Consider the following 26871-nt stretch of genomic DNA (forward strand, 5'->3'; position numbering starts at 1 on the left):
CATCGTACCATGGATTGATAGGTGGTATTATATTCCTAGCCCTTTTTGAATAATTCCCATTTGCTTTTTTTGCCTGCTACCACACCCTGAGCAGGAGATTTCAACATGCTGCTCACAATGACTTCTGGTCCTTTTCCTGGGTGGGAACTCCTATGTGCATCACTTTGCATTTGTCCACATTAAATGTAGTCTGCCCTTTAGATGCCTAGCTCCCCTGTCTCACAATCAACTCCTGTTTTAACTACTTTGAATAATTGTGTCATTGTTCACTGCTCCCTTTTCCACATCATTTATGAATATGTTGAACACTGATCCTAGTACAGATCTACTACTCATCTCTCTCCATTGGAGAAAATCCCTATCTACCAGTTACCAATCCACAATAGGATACTGCCTCCTATCCCACAACTTTGTAAATTTCTTAATAAGTCTTCATGTCGGACTTTATCCTGCTATACTATATTTACTCGCTCACCCTTATCCACGTTTCCTTCAAATAATTCTAAAAGATCAGTAAGAGGACTTCCCTGTGCTAAAACGTTGGCCTTTTCCCATTTCTAGCCATATGCCCAGTAATTCTGTTCTTAACTATAGTTTCTATTACTTTGCCTGGCACTGACAAAAGTTACTGATCCCTAGTTTCCTGGCTCACCCTTAGAGCCCTTTAAAAAAACTAGCATGGCTTTGGCCGCCCTCTAGTCTTCAGGTACAGTGGCAGCTTATAATATACTACAGAGCCACAAGAGCAAATCTACAATTTCATATTTGGAGTTTTTAGAACGCTGGGACAAACACTATCAAATCTTGCTGATTTGACATTTAGTCTGTAAAATATGCTTTAATGTTCCGAAACAGCCTATTTAAAAGCGATTTGCCTCATTTCCTCTTGATACATAACCTTCAAAGAATAGTTCCAATTTTCTCTGCAGAAAAGACGGAAGCAAACACCTGCTCCCTGTTTGTATTCCTCTTCCTAGAACTCGTGTAAAAAAACCTCTCCCCCTGGACAGCTTCTCTCATCCCAGACGTACAGACGTCTCTCTACTTCCCCCACCGGATCCCTCTACAAGATATCGATTACACCCCTAGCAGCTATGACCTACACAGCCACCACATCCCAGGAGAGCAGCGCAGAATTATCCTATTTCGGTTCCACAGCAAATTTGAGTTAGCATTCAGCCTGAAAGCTTTCTGAAGCATTCGTTTCCTACACATACCCAGCCCTGATCCGATCTGATACTGCCTATGCCCTCGTTCTGCCAGCTTCCCAGACCTGAATAGGCATCCAAATCCCTCCCCGATCCCGCATGGCCACCTTCCCCCACGTGTCCTCTTCTCTCGGAAGGTGGGGGGGGGGGGTGTAAGTGAAGCACGTCCCCGTCCCCACCCCCACCGATCCCCAGCACCCCCTCCGGTCTCACCTTTTGGACAGATCCATGAGGACCCCTGAGAAAATCCTCTCGCCAAGCCGGAAGGAAACCACCAACGCGTCCTCTATGATGTGATCCAGTGTGACCCACACCGCCGAGCCTGGGAGCAGCTCCGCCACGGTCCCCGCCTGAGGCGGCTGCAGCTCGGCCGCCGACTCCTGGGGCGGCAGGTCCGGGACGGGGGGCTCGGCGGCCGCAGGCGGCTCTTCCAGGGGGGGAGGCTCGGGCGCATGGCTGCAGAGAGGATCCGCTGCCCGAGGGAAAGTGCTGGAGGCCGGCGGCGAGGCTTCGGGCTCCTGGCCCCGGCCAGTGCTGCTCGGCTCCGGGGCGCAGACAAGTTCGGGCGGCCCGCAGACGGCAGAGGGCTCGGGGGCGGGCTCGGGCTCCGGGGCCAGCGCGGCCTCCTGCGGCGGAGCCTCGGGCTCCGGGGGCTGCCGCAGCTCCTCCTCCTCTTCCGAAGCGCTCGGCGTCCGGACGCGCTGGCCGCAGCTCCCCAGAGCTTGCTCCGACACACCCTCGCAGGCCGCCGCCGCCCGCCAGTCCTCGGCCGGGAGGCTGGCGCGCCCCGCCGGCTCCAGGGACTCGGGGCCCCTGCCCTCGGTGGGGTCGGGGCGCCGGAGCTCGGGGGCCTCGCTTCCCTGCGCAGGGTCCAGGTAGTCCGGGGCCTGGCTCTGCCCCGTCGGCTCCGACCAGTCCGGGGCCTTGCTCCGCCCTGCTGCCTCTGGCCGGTCCGGCTCCTCGCTCTGCCCCAGCGGGGCCGGGAAGTCGGCCTTCTGCGCCTGGCTCTCCCCCGGCCCGTCCAGCTCCGGGGCCTCCGTCCCCACAGGCGGGTCCCAGTGCTCTGCCGCCGGAACGGCTCTCAGCGGCTGCGGCAACTCCTCGGCCTCGGCGCCCGGCGGCTCAGTAGCAGCTGCGGAAGCATTGCCGAGCAATAGACAGGTGGTGCCGGCCTCGCTCCCGGGTATCGGTTCGGGCTCCGGCTCGGCCTCGCCTCCGTCGCCCGGCACCGATGCCGCAGTCGCTGCCGCCTCCGCAGCCACGGCCGCCATTTTCTTTCTCACTTCTCCCGTACGGGCGAATCGATACTCGGCCTTCACCTTCTGCGGGATAGCGCCCGCCCACTAACTACGAAGCCACGCTTTCATTGGCTAGCTTGTCTTGAAGCACATTTACCATTGGCGGGATGGGCCGTAGATCAGGCCAGGGCCCGCCACAGAGAAACTTTCCGTTGGTCCGTGTACTTGTCAAACATTCGAACTGGGTTTGGAACCCGCAAGCCCATCATGCTTTAGAGAGAAAGTTAACCTCTAATTGGATGGTGAAATATTGCTCTTAATTCCTATTGGGGTTGCTGAACGTCGATCAAAAATTATTTTGCATTTTATTTTCATTGGCTACCATTCTTGTCAATTACCCCGCCTTAGGGTGTACCTGTGTCTCCTGGGCAGAGATGAAGCATCAAAGAGCTGTAGTAATGATGGGAAGGCCTTATTAGCTCTCCATGGTAGCAATATCCTTATTTTAGGTGGAAATGCATATGAAAATACATCTATAGTATTTGACATTATGAATAAAACAACAGAATAAAATAATACACTTTTTTATTTTTTTAGAATGTTGCCAGTCATTGAGGAGTTCTTCCTGATATCAGATATATTCATGGCACTCTGAATATGAAGGTATTGCCTTTAAGTTCTGTTTATGACTTTTTTTTTAAATGTAATATTAAAAGATGGAAGAGGAGGGTTATCAGTTCTATGGGAGCATCTGTGCACAGCTTGAATAATGACCTAGAACATAAGAATGTAAAAAATTGCCCTTCTGGGTCAGACCGAGGGCCCATCAAGCCCAGCATCCTGTTTCCAACAGAGGCCAATCCAGGCTACAAGTACCAGGCAAGTACCCAAACATTAAGTGGATCCCATACTACTGAAGCTAGTAATAGCAGAGGCTTTTCCTTAAGTCAACTGGATTAAGAACAGTTAATGGACTTCTCCAAGAACTTCTCCAAAACTTTTTTAAACCAAGCTACGCTAACTTTACTAACCACATCCTCAGGCAAAAAATTCTAGACCTCACTGAGCTTTCATTTCTGAACTTGGCAGTTGTAGCCCAGTCTTATTCGTTTGGTATATACCCTTTGCATTGGTTTTTACTTTTTAAATATATGCTTCTGATTTCATGTATCCATGCCAAGTCACTCCATTGAGGTGATGAATGTCCCATATTTCTAGAGGGAGAGTTAGAGGCAATTCTGGTTTTTGACACCTTCTTTCTGATGCATTCTGGTACATGCAGTGCAAAAAAATGGCACCGTTCCAGAGTCTCGCTTGAGAAACTGGGATCACTTGGTAGTTCTAGTTAGAACAGATCTTCTTGGTATTTGGGTAATTGCCAGGTTCTTGTGGCCTGGTTTGGCCTCTGTTGGAAACAGGATGCTGGGCTTGATGGACCCTTGGTCTGACCCAGCATGGCAATTTCTTATGTTCCCAAACACCAGTGTGACCCCATTTTGGCACTTGAAAATTCACATAACCCCACAGCAGAACCAAAACCAACAAGCAGGAGTGTAGTCCTTCCCCAGCAATTGCTCCTCACCTTCCCTGCACTCCACCTCCTCCAGAGGACCTCCTTGCTTACTCCTCCTCTTCAGATTACTCCTCTCAAACTTCGCTCCTCTCGCATCCCTCAACTCTCACCCTCAAACCCTTCTTATAACCTCCAACGGATCCTCTGTTGTCCCCTCCCTCTCACACCATCCCCTGTTCCTCATCTCTTATCCCCCTAGTCTGGTCACTGCATCTCAAAAAATGTGTAGCTGAACTGGAAGAGGTACAGAGAAAGACAACCAAAATGATAAAGAGGATGGGAACAGCTCTGCTATGAAGAAAGGGTGAAGACGTTAAGAATGTTCAGCTATGAGAAAAGTCGGCTGAGGGGGGATATGATAGAGGTCTCTTGTGAAGATTTGATGACCCTCGGAGAGAGGAAACTCACCCAAAGATGAGATTGGTGCAATGTTCTCTCCTCCTAGCTTGATGGACTCTCTACTTGGGTAACATCAAGCTAGGTGGAGAGAACATTGCACCAATCTCATCTTTGGGTGAGTTTCCTTTCTCTGAAGGTCATCAAATCTTCACAAGAGAGCACTGTTCTGTTCATACTTCTCACATTGAATGTCAAAGTGGCCCCTTATCCCCTACACTAATACGTAAATCTCACCTCAAGTTACTAGGTGGGCCTCCCATAGGGATATAAATACCTATCTAGGGAGAGAGCATTATGGCTAGGCGTTCTCTCTCTCTCTCTCTCTCATCTGAGACCATTAAAAATGGTCCCCCAGTGGTTGTATGCAAATTTGCACTAACTTAGCTTTTCACATAGGTATTAGTGCAAATTGTGATAAACTGTCTATTTGCATAAAACATGCCCCTTTTCTAATCGCATGCGATACTTATCGCATTTTGATAAATCCAGGCCTTGGTTTGTACCTGAGGTAATGGAGAGTGAATTAACTTGCCTAAGGTCACAAGGAGTAGCTGTGGGATTTGAGCCCTGGCTTCTCGCCCCCCAGGCTACTCCTTCACTCCATGTGCATAATAACACATCCGTCTGAGCACAAAGGGCATGACTTAGATCACACAAAAAGTGGGTTGCGGGGGGTGATTGAACTGTGGACGTGCTGTGAGATTGGGGCTGTGACGCCCGCCTTCCTGTCTCTCCACTGGCGTGTTGCCCTACCTGTCAGCACCCATCTGGAGCCTCAAATTCACCGAGGCAGTGGTGTGCAGCAGCCAAATCCATGTTCCAAAGGGGCACGCCAAACATCTACTGAAAATAAGGCCTGCTGAGTGTGTAACATAAGAGGAAGCAAAACCTAGTGAGAGGCGTAGCCACCCCTTCCCCTAACCCAGTTGCAGGGGATGCGGGGGAGCAGGCCCCGTTCACTTGCTTCAATTTATTATTCGCTGGTGCAAAGCAGCATCTGGCGGAGGGCTCATGAATTTGACGAAGATCAAGAAAAGACAGTTTTGGAAAGACAATGCTGCCTAAGAGCTGCCAAATTCCAATTTGCAGAGGGTAGGAGGCCAGGCAGCCTCGGCTCTAATCTACCACTCCATTTGGATGGTAAAGTTGGGTCTCTCGGTTTGCTGCTCCACAGAGCTGAAGGTGCTGTGCCTAGATTTGTTGGCCAGAAATGCCTCTCTTCTAATCACTCCTTCCAAGTGCCTGTGACTCCCCATTTCCTGGGGAGGGCCAGACAGGTGCACACACACACACACCGGTGCTACATAATAAGTCTCTTTTCTAATAGAATCAAGGTGAAAAATTTGTATAAGGCAAAGGTCAGGATCCACCAGGACCATCTTCTCTAAAGCAAGCCTGCAGAAATGAAAACATGTTTTCTTTTCATTAACCAGTGGTGCGTGAAATAAACAGCAGGGTCTATATCTCTTTCTGTCCCCAGCCGCCAACTCTCACTGGCATTGGAAGCATCAGATCTATTCATCAGTCCTCAGATAAGACAATTTTACAGGTTTCCACTGGAGGTCTCCCTTGGTTGTAAAATCTACACATAGTGTAACCTCCATTACAGAAAACTGGTTGAATTAGAACAAACTGGAAACTTGTAAGCAGTAGTGCCTATCGTTCAGGTTTCAAGCTTAGCTGCCGACCATTCTCCAGTGACAAGCAGGGCTGAATAAGCCAAGACACATGGGTGGTGCCATCCATCTCTCTAAGGGGCCGATTCAATACTGTGTGCTACCTGCTGCACCCGGCCTAACACGCGATTGGACGCGCGTTTTGGACACACGTCCATGACCCCCCCCGATCCAATACAGGGATTCGCGCGTCCAAATCTCCTCATAGCTAATAGCACTCATCAGATGGGAATCCAGTTAGATGAGGTCATTAGCTAACCCCCGCGATCCAATACATTTTCTGCACGGCCAATACGCCCTTGCAATGCAGCGGCCCAGGAATGGCGTAAAGGTGCGCCACACTCAAGGGCGCATTGGAAAAAAAAAGAAATATCCTGCTTTCTGAGAGTCCTCCTAATATCGTAGCGATACTAAGAAGGAGGAACTAAATAAAGCAGTATTTATTTTTTTTTAAAAATTCTTTGAAAAAAAACCATTTTGGACATCCAATACACACACAGAAGATACACGGTCCAGGCTGTGTGTCACGTGTGTGTCTATGCCGGTAACAGGAGAAAACGGACGCTTGCAGATTGAGCAGCCATTTTCCCAAGCGGCTCGACAGCCACCTCTCCTGTGCGCCTCGATGTCGAGGAAGCGCTAGGCATGCTCATTTTTCCCTAGCACCTCCTTTTTTTTAGCGTGACCCTTCATTTTAATATTGGGTCGGGGGCTTAGGAGAGGTGGCTGGGCGCGAGTTAGGAAAACGCGTGCTCAACACTGAGTGCCTGTTTTCTGCACACATTTATTGCATCGGCCCCTAAGTGCATAGAGCTCTTGCTCTACACAGCACGTGCAAGAATTCACACACGGGCATTGCCTCGTGTGTCCCCTCGGTCTTTTTTTTTCATCCAAGCATCAGCAAGGATGTGTGCACCCTATTTCCCTGTAAAACTTTTCTTTAATTCTTTTTTTTTTGTAAACTTTTTAATTGTTAAGTTGCCGCCAATGCCTCGAGCCCCAGCGGCAACGATGCATAAAGCCTCCGCACGTTAACATACAAGACCGTCCGCGTGGTTTTCTGTCCGGATGTTTGCGTGATTCGCTACATAGGGCCACGAGCGCACGTTTCTGCATGTGGTTGGTGCGCGTGGGTTCTATGCACGTATTTCATTAGCATACGCGGCTATTACATCCCGCGCTGCTGCTGGTTTTTGCTGCGTGCGCCAAAAGAATCCGCGCATCACATCGGCCCCAGTGTGGCTACGAAGCCTGCACACGTCGTGCAGCCGAGGCCAACAAATCTTCAGTTGGCGTCGACTCCAGTGGATGCTGGTGCCAGGCGACTGCACTGGGGAGACTTGTCACCTAGAAACGGGGGAAAGGTTTGGGGTGGAACTGACTGTGGCAGGAAAGTCCGTGCGCGCCCTTCGGTTTACTGTTGCCTAGGAGAATCGGCTTGGTGGCTTTCGCAGGCTCCGTGGCAGGGAAAGGGGGTAATGATTACTCCAACAAGTACCAAAGCCCCAGAGCTTAAACAACAAACTCATTGTTCATGGCGACGCGTAAGGCGCCTCATGAATCATTTAAGTAAATACTGAAATAGTTCGATAGCTGGACTTTACACCGTGGTCACAAGCTGCCATTTCTGACTGGAGTCGCAAGATAAGAGCAACGTCTGCATCGCGCCCTCCGCGAGCCGAAGGAAACATGGGAGCCCTTAGGAAAAATTGACGCTGATCCGGGCGGGGTTGGCCCACTAGCTCCTCTCTTCTCTTTCTTTCTCAAGCTCAGTCAGAACCAGCACTGTGCACCTTCCAACAATCCCAAGTCCATGCCCCAGGGCTTCTTCCACAACACTGCACCAGGGGCTCTGAATCTGATCACTGGCTGTCGCCCTAAACAATGACCATGATTCCCTCCCCTCCCGAGGGCTGTGAGCGCTACCTCCAGGGCATGCCCAGTCCCAGGCAACCCAGGGGTGCAGATGCTCAATGCGGGAATTGAACTGGGGACTCTCTGCATAGCACTTGCCACCAAGCCAACTACTGAGCCATGTTTCTTAATCCCGAGACTATGGGACAGTTACAAATGTGTGTTTGCATGCATGCAGGCATGTATATCTGTGTTTATACCTGACTCTCTATATATGTGTGTGTGTGTTCGCCTATTAATGGATGATGCCCAGACATATGTGTGACTGTGTACGTAGGTAGCTGCATTATATGTGATCAGCACTCTCTAGGATTCATTTTTAAAGGCATAGTCAGGATCCATGCAGATAAAATAGGAGTAACATCAGAGCTGGATTTACTCATAGGGGGGGGGGGAGGCAGCAAACTTCCTGTTCCCTGCCATCCCGCAATCCTGCCCTGAACCTCAGAAGGTGCTTCTCCCGCTGTCGCAACCACTGGCTCTTCAGCTTGAATCCGGCAGCGATCCTCAAGCAGGGGGCAGGGCCTGTGAGCACAGGCTTAGTCTCCACACTCACTTTGAGGGATAGCTGCTGGAGCTAAGGCCTGGGGTGGGGGTGCCACACAGAGCTTCGTTTGCTCTGGTAGGGGCTGTGTGGCACTGGATATAAATCACTGGGTAAAGAGGTTAGGCCTCTTCAGCCTGGAGAAGAGACGGCTGAGGGGAGATGTGATAGAGGTCTATAAAATAATAAATAAAGTGGAATGAGTAAAGGTTAATCAGCTGTTTACTCTTTCAGAGTGTACAAAGATTAGGGGGACACACAATGAAATTACTAGGTGATTAATTTAATTTAAAATAAAAGAAAATATTTTTGTACTCAATACATAATTAAGCTCTGAAATTCATTGCCAGAGGATGTGGTAAAAGCTATTAGTGTAGTTGTGATTAAAAAAGGTTTGGACAAGTTCCTGGAGGAAAAGTCCATAAATCATTATTAAGGTGCAGTTGCAGAAATCCACTTCTTATCCCTGGGATGCGTGGTACCTATCTACCCCTTAGGATCCTGCCAGGTACTTGTGAGCTGGCTTGGCCACAGCTGGAAACAGAATACTGGGTTTGATGGACCCCCCCCAGTCTGACCCAGTATGGCAATTCTTCTGTTCTTATGCAATGCCTAGGGCTGACGGTGGACCAAATCCATCTCTGAGTAGAACAGCTGAATCCATCTAAGTGACTTTTCAGCCCCTAAAAGTACGCTCGTGTTTTCACAGCACCCGTATTTTTAACCACAGGTATTCCAACAGGGAAAGGAGGCATGGTGTATCCTGGTCAGGGGAGAAGACTGAGGTTAATTAAAAGTTGTTTGTTTTTTTTTAACTCTCTTGCTCACATACAGAAACCAGGCCTCCCATTGTGTCACATACGCATAAACATAAAACACACATTTTGGAAATTTGCGCAAGTGTAAAGAACACCTGTGTGAGATTTGTGTACTCCATGTAGTGTATCTTTCCAGTCTTATTTGAACACCCTTCAGCTACTGATGAAACCATCATAATAACAAACCTGCAGTCCTATATGAGATACCGCAGGGCTTGATTTCAGGGAAGATTATTCACGTTCTATGATCAAATTTGAATTAATGACTGGAAAGGGGACAGTAAGCAAATCCACAGCTCTAGCGCTAAACTTTCAAAAGGGAAACTTTGAGAAAATGAGAAAAATAGAAAAAACTGAAATATTCAGCTCCAAAGGTAAAAGGTATGCATGAGGCGTGGTCATTGTTAAAAAATACCATCCTAGAAGCACGGTCCAGATGTAATCCTCGCAATAAGAAAGGTGGAAGGAAGGTCAAGCGATTGCCAGCATGGTTAAAAGGGGAGGGGAAAGAGGCTATTTTAGTGAAAAGATCTTCATTCCAAAATTGGAAGAAGGATCCATCAGAAGAAAATAGGATAAAACATAAGCATTGGCAAGTTCAATGTAAGACATTGATAAGACAGGTGAAGAGAGAATTTGAAAAAGGCCATCAAGCTGGGTATTCTGTTTCCATCAGTGGCCAATCCAGGACACAAGTACCTGGCAGGATCCCATAAGGTCGATAGATTCCAGGGACTATGGAATTCAAAGTACATAAAAGCAAGTGTACAGCCCCTCTTTTCTGCTCCAGTCTCCTTTTCCTCTCTCTCCCTCCCATTCTCTCTTTTTACGTCCCTTCTCTCTCCATGCCACTCACCGTTTTGCACTAATAGGGAATACCTTGTGAAGAAATAACAGAACCTGACACAAATACAATGACAGGTGTTCTCTCTCTGGTCAGATATACAATCAGATCTGGTGAGCACAGGAGGATCAGTTGGAACAGTTAAATGCAAGAAGCCAGGCTGAAGATGTAGAAAAGCAGCCGGTCCTTATTCGGCTTTGATTGGTTGACGGTGTTTAGCGGCGGATAGCCTGTATATCCCAACCTGTTAAATCATGTTGAATGATTTGAGCACAAAGGATGCAGTTTTTGAATGGCCATTAGCCCACCTAATAGAAAGGTGCATGCACCTATTTGTACACACACGTTCTGGCTGATTCTTAAAAGGAAACGCCGTGTGGGTGCTCTGAAACCGAACTGTCAGAGTGCGTGTTTTCACGTGGCGCATGTACTTTCTGCCGTCCCCGAAGGAATCAAGCAAGGAATTAGGCCCCTATTTCTGGCATAAGTTATGCAGGAGTTTTGAAACCGAGCTGGCCCTAAAAGCAGAGATATCGGATCACCCCGTGGCTTAGTAGCGCGGGTGCGTGTTGCATTGCAGGAGGCTCGAGCTTCTGTTCCTCAGGCAGATGGGGGTTACGGACGACGCCAGCAGAAAAAAGAGTCCTAGCCGTTGCATAATTGCCATTAGGGATGTGCAAGGCCTAAGTATGATTTCAATGGTGAGGGAGATGTTGTTGTTTTTTCCTGTTTTGTTTTGGGCTTTTTAAATGTATTTTTAAAAATGAAAGAAAAAGCTGATCAAAGGTTCCCGAGCCCTCCCCTTCCTTCTCCCTCTCTGTCTTATCTTAGCCCATCTGGGATTACTCCTGCCCAGAGATGGAGTAAGATTTGGGTGGGAGGCACAACTTGTGTTGTCTTGCAGTGGGAGCAGGGCCTGACATCTTTCTAAAATGAAAATGAACAACACTCTGTTAGTGTTTCTGTGCTTTCACGTTAAATATCCTGTTTCATGTCCAGCAAAGGCACATTCCTAATGGCATTATCCAGTGGCCTGACTTGGGCTCCCACTGCTGCAGTGGCCGCAGTGGCAGTGACAGCCCTTGGTCACAGGCCGTCACTGCCATGGTCGGGGAGAGGGGAGGAGATTCAAAACAGGAAAGACCTAGCTGCAGTAGAGGCTGGTTCTGACTGACCCAGAAAGCCAAAGCAGCAGGAGGAGACGACTGGGCCAAAAAACAAGGCAGCTCAGAAAGCGGCCGGGGGTAACAGGAAAGAAAAGGTGGGATTTACACGAGCACTGTGGAGCTAAATCAGCCAGCGGGTTTTGAGATCCCGTACCTGGGTGCATGGGAAGATCCTCAGCAACCAGCAAAGGAAGTGCAAAGAAACCGCGCGAGCTGGTTTTATGATCAAATGTTACATTTTTCCCAGCAGTGGCAGTGACTCGAAGGTTAAGGACCCTTAACAATAAACGCTGGGTCACTTACAAGTGGAATTACGTTTCTTATCTTTGTACTGGCTCTGTGTGTAGGATGCACTTAAAAGCATCAGCGAAAGCTTCCCCATAAAGTCATAAAACGAAGTCAGAGACACTCAAGGGCCTGACACTTCAAATATGGAAACAGAAATACAAAAATTGTATTTTTTTTTTTTTTACTAAACAAAATGTTCTTGGCCCCTGAACCTCCAGCCTTGCAAGTCTATTATCATTGCTATTGGTTTGTTGTGGGGTTTTTTAGGCATTCTTCTTGAGAGGGGGAGGAAAAAAAAGAATGGTTCACGGGGAAAGTCGTGTCCGTCTGTCTGGCTGACCTGGTATTAACAGAGAAGCCAGCCAGTGGGTAGGAGTGAACTAAACAGATATTTGATAAGGATACTACGGCTGTCAGCAGACGCAGCCATTTCCTTGTACTCCGGGGAGTAGGCCTTTCCAGTCCTGCCGTGCACGCAGACACACTCTGGAGTAAAATGCCGTCAATCCTACCGAGGATTTGATCCAGAGCCCTACTCCTGATCCCAGGGGGCTTAACTGAATCACGAGGCAAGGACAGATCTAAGCGATCTGGGAAACCAAGGTCTGATATAAGGTGGAAGATGATCAAGGGCTAAATTATTTCTACCCCCAATTGTACTGGACTACCTTGGCTTACGATTTACTAAACCTTGCATGATGGGAATTTTCCAATTATAAGCAAACCTTCGGATCATAATCCTAGATTGTCAGCCCTCTGGGGATAGGGAAGTACCTACAGTGCCTGAATGTAAACCGGTGTGATATCCCAGATCGAATGTCGGTTATATAAATAAAGAAGAAAACGAAGATGATCGGTGTCAAAGGGATTCTTTATGAGAACCTGTGCCCGACTCTGGCCGAGTTTCGCTCTTGTGAGAGCTGCCTCAGGGGCTACAATGGGACAAAATTGAAATAGAATAGAATAAGATCAAAACACACATACATGTAAAACACAAATTAACATACATGTATATGAAAACCATGACTGGCATGTGGCAAAACTAAATACATATAAAAGTGTGAACAGCACAATGGACATAGATGCGTAGCGGGGAAAGAAAGTGGTATATGTAATTACTCTAGTTTCACGCCTAGTTTTTCTTTTAGCATTGTCTCCGCACTTTTCTGACGATTCCAATTGAAGGAGTTTGAACATAAGAACCAATCTGTACAGGTACCTCGCTACGACTGCACTTTCTTTCCCCGCTACGCATCTATGTCCATTGTGCTGTTCACACACATGCAAAGATATTACAGACAGAAATAAGCCCATTTATTATATACAGTGGTTAATCATAGATTCATGCAGTGATGTCTCTGAATTTACTCATTTGAGTTTTTAAGTTAAGTGTGCAATATACATGTTTTTAAATTAAGTGAACACTTTTATATGTATTTAGTTTTGACACATGCCAGTCATGGTTTTCATATATATGTATGTTAATTTGTGTTTTACATGTATGTGTGTTTTGATCTTATTCTATTCTATTTCAATTTTGTCCGTTGTAGTCCCTGAGGCAGCTCTCACAAGAGCGAAACTCGGCCAGAGTCGGGCACAGTTCTAACAAAGAATCCCTTTGACACTGATCATTTTCGTTTTCTTCGCTGTTCAGCATTATTGATCAGCTTCCGCTTTGTTTCTTGGGTATATAAATAAATAAATAGACTGATTTTTTTTTCCGCTTATGTCCATTAACCTAATAATCTGTCTGCATTGCTGCAAAGCATGTGGGGAATTTCTTCCCATGGGGTTAGACAGAACAATCAAAGCTAAATTAGATGGGAGTTTTGCTTTGATTATTGCCCCATAAAAATTAGCACCCAAATTTCTGCCTGCTTTTTGTGTGCGCACTTTTTTTGAATTAAACTACTCGGATAGCTCAAATTATTCAAAATTACAGCCAACCCAGCCCGGTGACTGCTTCCAAAGGTACACGGGGGAAAAAACATCCACACAACCGCCATACATGGGTACTTTTACCTGCGTAGAGGGTGGGCAGTTATCCAAGCCATTCCTGGGGGTAAAACAGTGTTTTACCCGCTTTTCAGTTACTGGGCCTCCCCAGGTCCCTTGAATTCAGAGCTGCCAGAGAAATCCGAGTCGTCAGTGCCACAGTTTCGCCAGCCTTGCTCTTAATCTCCCTTTCTCTAAAGGTTGGCATTGACAGCTAAGGACAAATCGCAGAATGCTTAGCGAGGGGAGGGGAGAGGAACGTGGAAGAACCAGGGCTGCCGGGAAAGGTTGCTCATGCCGTGGAGTTAAATGGCATATTCTCTGCATTTCTGCCCGATTTAAAGAGCTTTGTCATGCTCTTTCGTGGACTGGGGGCTTGAACGTTCAGTGAGAGCAGCTAGGGCCACAGTTTGCAGTGGAGGTCACTTTTCAAGGGGTGTAGGAGCTTAACGTTGGGAGTTAGGCTCCTAAATTGGCCCTTTTAAAAAAATGTACTAGGGCTGAGTGCCTAAGTGTAGGCTCCTTAATTTAGGGGGCTAAAAGGTAGGTGGCTACAGGGATGGAGTTAGAGCAGGGGAAGTAGGAGCTTAGCACTGATTTTCAGCATTAAGTACCTAACAGGCCGATGCAATAACCTTGGCACTAATAAAATGTGCACTGGTTTTTAGCTCACATTTTTAATGCCAGGATTTTTTTTTTAAACTCCCAATGCAGTAAGCTAATGATATGCTAATGAATTTGGAGATTAAATAAAACTGCATAAAAACTGAAATGGGCATTTGGCACAGGTCGAATGCACATTTTAACTAGGGAAAGGGCTAGAGTCATCCCTGACAGGCTATCCGGGTAAGTAGCAACTGAATTCCAGGGCCCAGAAGGCCGGCAGAGGGAGAGTTGACCCTGAAGATGTGGAGCAGGCTTCCTCCTGCTCTCCTCTCCCCGTGGCCACTGAACTTTCAGCCCAAAGTGGTGACTCGACTGGCGAGCGGAAGAAGCAGGTGTGAGGGGAACGTTGAGCTTTATCACAACGGGAGCTGGACGGCTCTGTGCGGCAGCAGAAATGAGAGGGAGTCCAGATGACAAGAGGGCTGCAGAGAGCGGCGATGTGGAAAGCCAAGTCCAGGGGCCAGACGTGGCGCCTCATCCCGACAGCCACGCACAGGAGTGTGCTGCAATGGACGCGGTCTAGAGGCGTGTCGGCCCTTGGAAAGCCATCCGCTGCACCCCAGCCAGAGTCGCATGAGAAGGCTCTGGGCTGGAAAAAAAAAAGGATTGAGGGCTGGGACTGGCCCGAGCATCATCCGTGCACTTCTCCTCCTCGGAATCATCTTGGCCATGTGTGCACCTCCCATGTACAAGAAAGTGATGAAGAAGGAACGCCAGTGGATTGGGCCAGTGGGAGCGAGCCAGAGCAGTAAGAAATCAGAGCATTCTAGAAGAGAGCCTGATAAAGGTTTCTATTTGGTGCAATTATGAATATTTTTAATTGTAAACCACCTAGCGATGCATCCATCTATCCGGCAGTGGGAAGGAGCTGCCAGATAGCCGCACAAGTGCCAAAAAGTAGGAATATACATGAAAACGGTAAATGTTGGCCTCCCACCCACCCCCCTTGTCTCTTGGAATGAGTATTTATACATGCTGCCTTCTTGCAAGTGGTGGAAGCATTTTCTTTGCCTATACAGAGTTTATCTTACTTACATTATGCTGTGTCTTCAATGAGACAGCAACAGGCAAAGCACCTGCTCTATCTTACCTTCACATCTCAGACTGCTAATCCTTATCTCCTACATCGAAGGTGTGTAGGAAGATTATCCTCAGAAAGTTTTATGTAAACAGACATAGTTCATGGAGTAAGTTCATTTGCCTCATTCCTCCAGGTCATCCATGCCAGGAACTGATTAAGCAGAAAAATCAAGGCCTGAAATACTAAACCTCACCCCCTCTCCTCCCAACACACAGGTCGATACTGTAACGTGCGGTTGAAGATTTCCCTTCTGTAACGTGCTGGGAGCGCATAGTTCGGACGCGTAAGGCGATCCAGCGATACAGTCTCCAGTTTCACGCATCCTTAGCGCTTCTTAAAACAGACGCAGAACCCTTTCCGCACGCAGCATGTATATGATATGTAAATGAACGAATTAGCTGTATAATGAAGGAATTAGCTATTCCCCTCCGATACTGTGACGCGCGCTCAGATTATCTCCTTTGTAACCCGCTATTTTGCCGCCTCCTTAACCTGTTAGTTTACCGCCTACCCTCTACTTGGTGTTAGTGTGGTGTTCGAAAATTAAAACAGGAATAAAGTGTAAAAAATGGGGGTAAAACCAAAGGGAGTAAAGTGTAAAAAACATTGCAGCGTAAGTTGTTTATATATATGTATAAATACCTGTCACTCTTCTGTCACTTTCCGAATCCCCCAGGTGTGCAGTCATCGAGGCGGCGGCGGCGGGAGCCGGCGGGCGGATGGGCGTCCGTTCATCCAGGCGGTGGTGGGAGCCGGCGGGCGGGTGGGCACGCGTTGGATCCAGGCGTCATGGATGCATGTCATTTTTGGTTTTTAACTCAGCTAACTGCACTGTGATACGCTGTGACATGGCTGACTAATTGCCATGAAAGGCAGAAGAGAAAACTTAAATATTTATTTATTTATTTATTTATTTATTTATTTATTTATTTATATTCTTTTTTATACCGAAATATAGCAGGCTGCCTTCATTCCAGTTTACATTGTAACAACAGTTTCATACAGTGAACAGTTATAAAATTATGAATATAAAGCAAAGAGCTTCCAAGTGCACCTTCCTTTGCCCGCTGGCAGTGAATGAATGCCCGTGCAATTTCGGCGCTCAAGGCGTGACGTCACGACATGTGACTGCCTTGAGCGCCGAAATCGCTCGGGCATTCATTCACTGCCGGCGGGCAAAGGAAGGTGCACTTGGAAGCTCTTTGCTTTATATTCATAATTTTATAACTGTTCACTGTATGAAACTGTTGTTACAATGTAAACTGGAATGAAGGCAGCCTGCTATATTTCGGTATAAAAAAAGAATATAAATAAATAAATAAATAAATAAATAAATAAATATTTAAGTTTTCTCTTCTGCCTTTCATGGCAATTAGTCAGCCATGTCACAGCGTATCACAGTGCAGTTAGCTGAGTTAAAAACCAAAAATGACATGCATCCATGACGCCTGGATCCAACGCGTGCCCACCCGCCCGCCGGCTCCCACCACCGCCTGGATGAACGGACGCCCATCCGCCCGCCGGCTCCCGCCGCCACCGCCTCGATGACCGCACGCCTGGGGGATTCGGAAAGTGACAGAAAAGTGACAGGTATTTATACATATATATAAACAACTTACGCTGCAATGTTAATATTAATTTTCGCCCTGCGCCTTGCTTCGGGAGGGGGGGGAACCATCCACTTCCTGGTGCCTGTCATTTCAAATGTCATTTGAAATGACATTTGAAATGACAGGTACCAGCGCACCCAGGATACTGTATAGGTGCTGTATTAGCGCCTATACAGTAAAATGGGTTGCACGGGCCTAACGATTGCCTAAGGCTTCGCAGCCGCGGCATGCATTTGCATGCAATTAGAAAAGAGTATCGAGCGGTAGGTGAAGAGAACTGTGCGTGCGGGGAACGAGGGTGCGCCCGGCACTGCCGCACTGTTTCTACCGCGGCCTTAGAGTATCTATCTGACAGAAAGGAAGAAAAGCATTAGTGAATCAAGCATTCATTTCAGTTATGGCAACTGGTGGGAATCATTTACTAAACCGCATTCATGGATTTATTGTGCGGAGAATGCCTTAACACAAAGATAACATACAGCTTTTGAAATGCCCCACATTAACTATCCCCCGCAACAAACCCAGTGCATCATGGGTATTCCTATGATCTTATTTGTATGCAATTGCCTTGAAATGCTCGTGGTGAAGTCCTTAGGCTGTGGTATTTGAACAAACGTTAGCAACACCTCAGGAGATGGAGCCAGCTCCAGGGTTCTGGCCTTGAAGGGGACACTGGCTCCCCCTCCAGTGGAATATCATAATCAACGGGGATCTCACGAGACCCCATCTCCCCTAGGATTATAGAGATTAAGTGTTAGTTTGGAAGCCTCAAATTACAGGTCCTCGCTGGTGGTGGGAGGGGCAGCTAACCTCAAGCATCCCTTTGCTCTGTGACAGGGGCAAAGCCATGCAAGAGAGCTGCCGGCACCATTGCTGCTGAAAGGGGACTGGGGAGGGGGGGCAGATCTTTTTTTTTTTTTTTTCGTTTGTTTGCTTGTTTGGTTACTGTGCCTTTAGTTTCCCTCTAAACGCAGAAGCCGCTGTTGCTCAACAAGCATCTCAGGTTGCTGAAAATGCCATAAGAAAAAAAAAAAGTTCACATTTTGGAAAAAAAAAAAAATTAAAAAAGTGGTTTCTGCTCCTGTGGTTACATTTTAGCTCTGTACCCTCATGAGTAGCATTCCCGACCAACTTGTGACTGACTAGGTTAAAATTTTCTTAACTTGCTTACTGGGCTGCAGTTTTACAAAGGAGTTTTCTCATAGGCGCAGAATGGAAGAAACCCTATTGGACAATGGACCACGAGGTCCTACATCGGTCGTATTGCTTTTCTTCCCTACATTCATGCTTCCAGAGTCCCTCTGTTGATGGTTACAGAAAGCATGAAGGAAGGGAATGCTTGCACTGCAGGAGATCGATGCAATAATTGTGCGCAGAAATCGAGCTCCCATTTTCCTAACGCGCGCCCAGCCACCCGTCCTGGGCACCCAGTCCAATATTGAAATGAGAGGCCACCTTGAAAAGGAGGCGCTAGGAACAAATGTGCGTCTGTAGCGCCTCCTCGGCATTGGGCGCTCAGGAGAGGTGACTGTCAAGCCGGTTGGGAAAATGGACGCTCAATCTACAAGCGTCCGTTTTCTCCCGCTACCACCATATACACACACAAGATTCAGGCCTGGACCATGTATCTTGTGTGTGTATTGGGCATCCAGAATTTTTTTTTTCAAAGAATTAATGATTTAAAATAAATACTGCTTTATTTGGTTCCTCCTTCTTAGTGTCGCTACGATACTATTAGGAGGAACCTCAGAGAGCAGGATTTTTCTCTTTTTTTCAATGCATCCTTGAGTGTGGAATACCTTTAGGTGTAAAATTTACCGCATTGCAAGGGCACATTGGCTGCGCGGAAAATTTATTGGCTCAAGGGGCCTCATCTACATGGCTTTCTATGTGATGCGCGCTATTAGCTACACGGAGATTTGGACGCACTAATCCCCTTATTGGATCGGGGTTCTGGACGCGTGTCCAATTGCACCTTAGGCCGTGAGCAGCGGCTAGCGTATGGCTTTAGGATAGTTTCGGGTGGTCTCTATGCATAATTCTTCTGATCCTATCACTTTCTGCTGGGAAATCTGCTTTTCCTTGTACCAATACGATTACAGCATCATTTCTATAGTTCTAGCAGATGTACTTTGACCATCAAGGGCAAAAGGACCTGTTATAAGGCATTTTAGTGCCCACTGCCTGGGGCATGCAAGCATTTTTGCACCCCCCACAGCTGCACGCTGCTCCCCTCTCATCCCCAGTCCTTTTTCATTCTCTCTTCTAGTTCCCCACAACCTGGCTGGTAGGAGGAAAGCTGTAGGTCTTCCTGACTTTTCATGTGGTAAGGTCCTACACTTTTACAACTTACAATGAAAAGAGAAAAGAATTACATAAATTATACAAAAATATTTTAAATCAAATTACAACAAATCTTACAAAATATTTAATGTACAATACATACTCTATTGCCGCTGGGTCACACCTCCACCTCTAAAACCTTAATAAAAGCGTCCATCAACATTCGCACCCCCTCGTACCACTCTCTCCTTACTATACACACACACAAAAAAGAGTGATTTACACCAAAACATATGTAAAGAAGAATTCAAATCAGATGTGATACAGATCTTATTATGGAAAATCAACTATGCAGCTTGCTTCTCAAAATATATCACCACCACACGAGAACCTCTTAGACGATGCTTAGAATTTGCTGTCAGCAAACAAACATTAGAAAGAAATAATTTATAAAAGGCCTCTTCCTTTGCAATATCCATAAGAAGATCTATATCACACCTGATTGAATTCTTCTTTACATATGTTTTGGTGTAAATCACTATTTGGTTTTTTTATGTGTGTAGTAAGGAGAGAGTTGTACAAGTGGGTGTGAATGTTGATGGACATTTTTATTAATGTTTTAGAAGTGGGGTATGTATTGTATTTGTAAGAATTTTTTTTTTTTTTTTGTTATTTATTGTACTTTGTTTAATTGTGAGATAGGTGGTTCTTTGTCCTTCATTTGTTTTTCTGCACCTACACTTTTTCAGTCATTTTTCTGCTCCCATGGCGCTTTGCACTCTGGGCGGCTGCTCCTCTCACCCACCCCTACTTCCAGCCCTGGGGATATAGTGGGAGATTGGAAGTGCAAGCAAAAATAAAACAGATGATGTAGCAGTCCCGCATTCACCACTAAATGATGGCTTTTCCCAGAGTCGGTAGAGTCACAAACGGACATTACAAGGATTCACAGGCAGAGCTCATAGAACAGATCACGTTGCATTGTGCATTTTAGTGCTGCCAGCATTTGAGCTACAGAAGAAAGTATACATTTAGTTCATTTATATTAAGGATTCAGGACAGCAGCAGCAGCAGTAGTAAAAGAGCTTCCACCACTGGTTCAGACTTCAAGGATTAGAGGTTTTCCAGTCAAGGTCAGAGAATTATCGTCCTTGGCTCCTAAGCAAGGGTCAATAACACTCATGTTAGTGATTTACTGAACTCTCCCATTCATGTTTAACAAAACAAAACAGGGAGGGGTAGATGAGGGCTCCTTGGTCCCAAAAGGTGGGGTGATGATTTTGGAGGTGGGATTTCTGAGCGTAGGGTGGCTTTATAAGAGCGCGCTTCTGGGCATCCAGTGCTCAGTTGTTCCTTGGTTGCAAGCAGCCTGACAGATTGCCACGTCTGCAGCATCATGTCTTTCACCGGCAAATATGAAGTGGAAAGCCAGGAGAACTACGATACGTTCATGACTGCGATTGGTGAGTAGCGTTACTTTAACTAAACAGCACAATCATGCACCCGCTGCTAAGAGGGTCTGTGTTCCTAGACTCGCTTCCTTTTCTTTTTTTTTATTATATACATTAGCAATAGGAAATTTCCCTTTCTAGGGGAAGATTTCTTTCTTTTCTGCCAAGGAGAGGTCAAACTTTTAGCCGAGATTTTAAGTTTTAAATGCTCTGGTGGAAACTTGTGTTAAAAAAAAAGGGTTTATTTGTTAAAACAAACATCTGCCTTATAACAACAACAACAAAAAAATTGCAATAAGCAGCCTTGAAAATCATCATTGTGATAAAAGTAACAGTCCCGCTCTTTTCTTTTCCATCAGGCCTCCCCAAGGATGTCATCGAGAAAGGGAGGACATTCACGTTCGTCACCGAGGTTGTGCAGAACGGCAACGAATTCACATGGTCTCAAATATATCCCGGCCACACCATGACAAACAAATTCATTATTGATCAAGAATGCGAGATGGAGACAATGGCTGGGAAAAAGTTCAAGGTGAGGAAGCTGAGGCCTCTTTTTAGACTGGGCCTCGCACAATGGGAGAGCGCTCCAATGAGCACCGGCAGCCAGGAACGTTGCACTTGATCTGTGTTTGAAAATGATGGCTAAACGTTTGGGGGTTGATTTTAAAAGGCGCGCCCATGGGCGTGCCGATTTTATAACATGCGCACGGCAGCGCGTGCCTATTGTAAAATCCGATGGCCGCGCACAAGTGCAGGCGGCCCACGATTCGCAGGCATGGGGGAAGGGGGTTTTAAAAGGCCATGTGCGGTGACAGGTGTAGGGCTTCCCAAGTTCCCTCCCAGTCCGCTCCAATTAAGGGAGGGAGCTTCCCTATACCTTCCTACCCTTTCCCCTCTCCTCCCGACCCCTCACCCCTTCCTAGCTACTTACTTTTGTTTTGTTTGCTTGCTTACTGCTCCCTGTCCTGCCCTGCCCCCACCCCTTCGGAGAGGCCCGGCACTTTCGCACGAGACGGGGTTTACACGTGTGGCTGGACCCTTCCAATAATGCGTGCGAGGCCCGGCCACGTGCATAACCCCCCCTGTTTTTACGCACGTGGCCCTTTTTGTTTAGCCACGATATCACATTGACGCATGGGAGCACAACCCAGCTTTGTTTTTGGCAGGGTAGTCCGAGTCTGCTTTAAACACTCACTGCGGAAAGTTTCAAGCTGCTGCTTTACCCGCAGGTTCCCGTGCTCTGGCAGGAATGGCGAGATCTTTTCTGGCAGCTGGTTTAGGGTTCAAGATACTTGAAACGCTGGCTTTAAAGGAGGCAGTGCATGCAAATCTCCAGAAAATGCATTGGGGCGGATTTTCAAAGGGTTACGCGTGTAACCCCGAAAACCCCGCGCGCGCGGAGCCTAAGCCCCGGGATGCGAGTATGTCCCGGGGCGTGGCCAGAGGCCTGCTAGGCCGGGGAACACCGGCGCGCAACCTGTGCCTGCCTGCAGGCAGGTGCAACTTAAATAATAATGGTGGTGGGGGGGGATTTAGGTAGGGCTGGGGGACGGGTTAGATAGGGGAAGGTGCGGGGGGGGGGGTGGTGGAGGGAATGGGGAAAGCCATCGAGGCTCCCCTAGGGCTCGGCCCTAGGGGAGCCTCGATGGCTTTCCCCATTGTGCACCCCCCTTGTGCACGCATGTTATAAAATCGGGCATAGATTAGAAAATCTGGCCCTTTGTGAATATCCAGAAAAGCAGACTGGTTTTGGGATTCATGAAAAGAGGGGATTTCCATCCCTGTCCTGGAGGACATTAAAACTAGCTTCATTCCTGCTCATTAAAAGTCTGCCACTGAGCAACTTGATAAGTTAGCCAGATCCACTGATGCAACTAACTTAAGCAGGATATTCAGCAGCACAGCTACACCAGTGCATAAACCCGGCTGCAGCAGGGGCAGAGTTAGGGACGTACATTTAACTGCTAACTCCACTCCGCACCAGAAGCTCTAAAGCCCCTCCCAGAACTGCTTCTGCCATAGCGGAATATATTCTAGCCAGATAAAGAGTGATCCAGGTAGAAGGTGGTTAAGTTGCTGAATATCGCAACTGAGCCATTTAGACAGATAACTGAAATGTTATCTGTCTAAATGGCTTGAAAATGTATATCCCTAAATGTCAGTTGAACCCTGTCTCCAGAACAAACACCCACTCCAAAAAGCTATTACAAAGCTTGGGCTGCAAAGGCCACGGTTGTGCCTCTTTGGTTCACCTTTGTGTGGTGACGATGTTGCACACGGGGGTTTAAATGCCAAGGTTATTCTACGGCTTTGATATGATGTCTTCCGATAGCCCAAGGCCAGATATAATGGATCTATTTTGTTCTAGGCAACTGTGCATATGGATGGTGGGAAAGTGGTTGTGGATTTTCCAAAATATCATCATAGTTCTGAGATTGTTGGGAACAAACTAGTGGAGGTAAGTGTTGAGCCTCTATGGGCCCATAATAGAAACTGAATTTGATACTGGAGCAAAGCAAAACCAACTGTCTTGTTTTCAACTGGCTCACAGCAGGCACAGGGAAATAAAGCGACGTGACCAGCGTGCAGCAGCACGTCGGTGGCAGAGGAGAGTGCATTTGGCCAGATTCACAAAATGCTAACATAAAAAGAGGCAGAGTAAAGTGCAACAAACTCTTGCTTTAGACCCGAGAGGCATTAAAATGGTGTTGCATTTTCTAATTATAAAACAAGAGAAGTTATTGCAGCTGCAGAGCTTAAAAAAAAAAAATTCTCAGCCAATACGAAAGTCCCACTAACAGCTGCTTTGTTCTCTCTTTCAGACGTCAGTGGCTGGCGGGATAACTTTCAAAAGAATCAGCAAAAAAATTGCCTAAAGCAGCTGGCTTCCAAGACGCAAACCAATAAACAGGTTTTTGATAACCTCTTCACCATTGTCATCTTTTGCTGAGCACAAACACTCAAAAATAACATTAGTTACATTTTCTTTGCTGGGTTGTCATTCCCCCCCAACTCCTGCCACCTTGAGTAGTAGTAAAGCTTTCTTTTAGCGAAAGCTATTGGATTAGTAAATTAATGCTAGAAGCTTAGTAGGATACAATAGTTTTTGACCGGCGTAAGAAAATGAGGTAGAGAAGCTACAGAACCTCTATGCGCCAAATTCATGCTAAAGGTGCTGGTGGCTAGAACCACTAAAGTACGCCCTCGGTCTAGAGGCAACCAACACAGGCGGTGCACTGAAGTACGAGCAGTGGCGGCCAGGCACAAATGTGGCTGCGGTGAGGAGATCAGGGAACGAGGAAAGCCCCTTCCTGGCTCCTCTCCTTACTTCATTTAGTTGGGCCTGGGCCCAGCAGGACACAAGGAGAAATTCGGTGCAAGGCCTACAGCAACCTTAGCAGCAGCTCCTGCATGGGCTTCCTGTTACTGAGGAAACCTGCACCAGGTCCCCGGCCTCACGCTGAACATTGCAGAGGCTGCTACTTGATGGCCGAGTTGTTTGGCCCTGGATTGGGGAGGGGAGAGAGAGGAGTGGTCCTCCCGCAGGGGAGGGCACAGGATGACCAGTCTCAGTAGCTGCTGTGGCAAAATGAAACAAAGAAGACTTAGCACCATGGTAGCAGCTCTGCCTGGGTGGCCCGTGTTCCTAATGGCAAATCCAAATCTTTCCACACCTCCAAGAAGCAATGCACCTTAGTGGTCATTGGTCAGAGCAGCAGACAGAAGCAGTAGCACTGGTTCAAGCCCTGTTTCACCCACTAATGCTCCTTCATGAGTAAACATAAAAGCCAAAATGAGCTGCCTAAGCCTCCCAGAGCTTGCTTGATGTGGCTGGGCTGCAAATAGATGAGCAAGAGCCAAGTACCCACTCTAAATCCACCCATTAGGGTTGGAGAGGGGAGCATTAAAAAAAAAAAAAAAAACACCCCATCTCTGCCCCAGTGTTGTACTTGCTGAAGGCTTGAACAATGGCTCTGCGTTGTGGCATTGATGCCCTCGTTCATAGCTCGGGCAGGGCGCTGCACTTAAGTGACAGAAGGCAAGCCCATGTTGCACCTTTGTCTTTAACCAGTGAGGCCCTTGTCCCACCGAGTAATAGGAAGGGAAACTTGCCTTGAGTTCTGTTTTAGCAGAGGGATTGACAAAGTTCAGTTTCACAGAAGCTACTACAGTAAATCCCAGCCACACGGGAAGCCTCCTACATTAGTGAAAGATTTCCATTGCTTTTCCAAGTCACCTCTCAACATGCCTGGATCTTTGGCTTAAGAGTTCAGCGACCTCAAGTCACACAGCCATTCAAGCAGCAAAAAAGGAAACTCATCGCTAGCTTTGAACTAGGTGCTTGGAGCAGATTTTGGCTGGAAGGGAACTAGATTTTAGTAAGGGCATTAAGCTGAAGCGTGAATGTTCCACTATTTCAGCATTTTGCTTACTTTTTTGTCTTCAGCTTTCTTCTCGCCATTGTCTGCCCTGAAGCTTAACCCCTTCCCCTGCTGTTCTTATCTTCTGTAGCTGAGCCCTTCCTCCTGGCTCCTGCTGGTCAGAGATTTACTCTAGTCAGGGCGACAAAAGCAGCAGCCTGGCCAAACAGGACAGCCTAAGATAAGACTGCAATGGGGAAAGATAGTTAAAGAAAAATGCAGACACTACAACAAGTGCTGAATTTTATTATTTTTGCCCCAGCTACAGTTAGCTAATAGACAGGCTGATAAAGAAAGATAAGAGATGCAAAAAAAAAAATACAGTTAAAGCATTTGCATGATTTGCCTCAAGTGTAATTCAGTCCAGGGCAGAAGAGACTTGGTAAATGATTTCTTCCCATCTTTAGATTAAGGCTGACAGATGTCAATGATTAATGCAAAGAGGGAAATGAGGGGAGGCTGGCTCGGAAGTAAGACTTAAGAGAATTACTGAGCAGCCTGGTGGATACCAATTACTCACTGAGCAAGCCTTTTCAATGTAAGTCCATTAGTACAAGTTATTAGTGAAACAAGACTTCTTTCCTACTGCTTGGCTTGTTTGATAATAAAGTAGGCACAGGTCAACTTTAAGATCAAACAGAAGATTCTCACAGCAAACCATAGCAAGGAAGGCAGTGATTGGACCTTAATTTAGATTTACTTCTATCAGGATGCTGGACAGGAGCTTGCTTGTGTCAGGAATGACATTTATGAAAGCTGGTTGGTATCTATGCCAAGGTTCACATGTAGGTGTGAATGTTTTGTTTAAGTTACATACAACTTTCAGCTAATGTGACTTTTGAGTTGTTGCATCTTAGTTGTATGCTGATATTGGTTATAAAATTACATATTAAGGCAGCAGAGGCTCTGATATTTTAACTGAACCAACATAATTCATCATGGTTGCTGCAGGATGTAAAGCTTGAGGCCACAGGAGTCCCTTGTCCAGATGCCTTCAAGGATTTACTATATGCACTCAAACATTCATATAGGCCGCCACCACTCCTGTGTGCAATAAAGCATCAGCCCCTGGAAAGAATCCAACTATGGAGTTGGAGCATGGAAGTGCACCTACACAAAATCCTCCTCACAACGCCTTGTTCCACAACAGATTCTAAGAATAGCAGCTTTCAGGCATCAATATTTCTATTTAACTTATATTTTAAACAGTAGGAGTGGTGAGTTTAAGATACATTAAACCAAAATTCTTGTGTTTTCCTGTCGTGAAGAGTTACAGGTTGCCTCACCTGCCCAGTTCTAACACTCCTGATCTAACAGCAGTTCAAGACAAAATGGGTCATCAGTTACAGCTCAGGGGAATAAGTGGAATGGACTTTTGCCCAAAGCTGACAAGGGAGAACAAAGACCACACACTGTTTTCTGGATTCTTGTACAATTTGTTCACTTTATTAAAGACTGCACACTTCCAAAAAGGCCAGCACAGGCCACAGCAGCTAGGGCTATGCTTTGCCATTAATCTCTAGGATGATCACCATGCTTTTAATGTTTGCAAGATCCCTAAAGCCATGCAAGGACTGGTTCAGGATCTGCCAGACTGGTACAGGCAATCATATATCATGGAAGGAGTAAGAGGTAGAAGATATTCACATAAATACAAAAAGGAAAAGAGCATTCACACCCCACTAAAATACACTCC

At 46.8% G+C, this 26871-nt stretch overlaps 2 protein-coding genes across 4 annotated transcripts in view; one reads left to right on the forward strand and one right to left on the reverse strand.

The window, feature by feature from the left end:
• The window catches only part of PWWP2A (PWWP domain containing 2A), a 44858-nt gene extending 42302 nt beyond the window's left edge, over nt 1–2556 (reverse strand). For both annotated transcript variants that reach the window (XM_029583633.1, XM_029583632.1), the window contains exon 1: nt 1422–2556. In XM_029583633.1, coding sequence (XP_029439493.1) covers nt 1422–2479 — 1058 coding nt within the window. In that variant the 5' untranslated portion in view covers nt 2480–2556. The remainder of the gene's footprint in view (nt 1–1421) is intronic.
• On the forward strand, nt 1464–23680 carry FABP6 (fatty acid binding protein 6). Of its 2 annotated transcripts, none has more exons than XM_029583636.1 (7): nt 1464–1600; nt 3044–3109; nt 19290–19346; nt 20672–20766; nt 21114–21286; nt 23123–23212; nt 23577–23680. In XM_029583636.1, the coding sequence occupies exons 3-7, from the start codon at nt 19342–19344 to the stop codon at nt 23628–23630; spliced, it is 417 nt and encodes a 138-aa protein (XP_029439496.1). In that variant the 5' UTR covers nt 1464–1600; nt 3044–3109; nt 19290–19341; the 3' UTR covers nt 23631–23680. The 2 variants fall into 2 exon arrangements, with proteins under 2 accessions (XP_029439496.1, XP_029439497.1); XM_029583637.1 differs by having other exon boundaries at nt 20696–20766.
• Nucleotides 23681–26871: the final 3191 nt, after the last annotated feature.

The sequence above is a fragment of the Rhinatrema bivittatum genome, chromosome 18, assembly GCF_901001135.1.
Source record: "Rhinatrema bivittatum chromosome 18, aRhiBiv1.1, whole genome shotgun sequence".
Classification (NCBI taxonomy): domain Eukaryota; kingdom Metazoa; phylum Chordata; class Amphibia; order Gymnophiona; family Rhinatrematidae; genus Rhinatrema; species Rhinatrema bivittatum.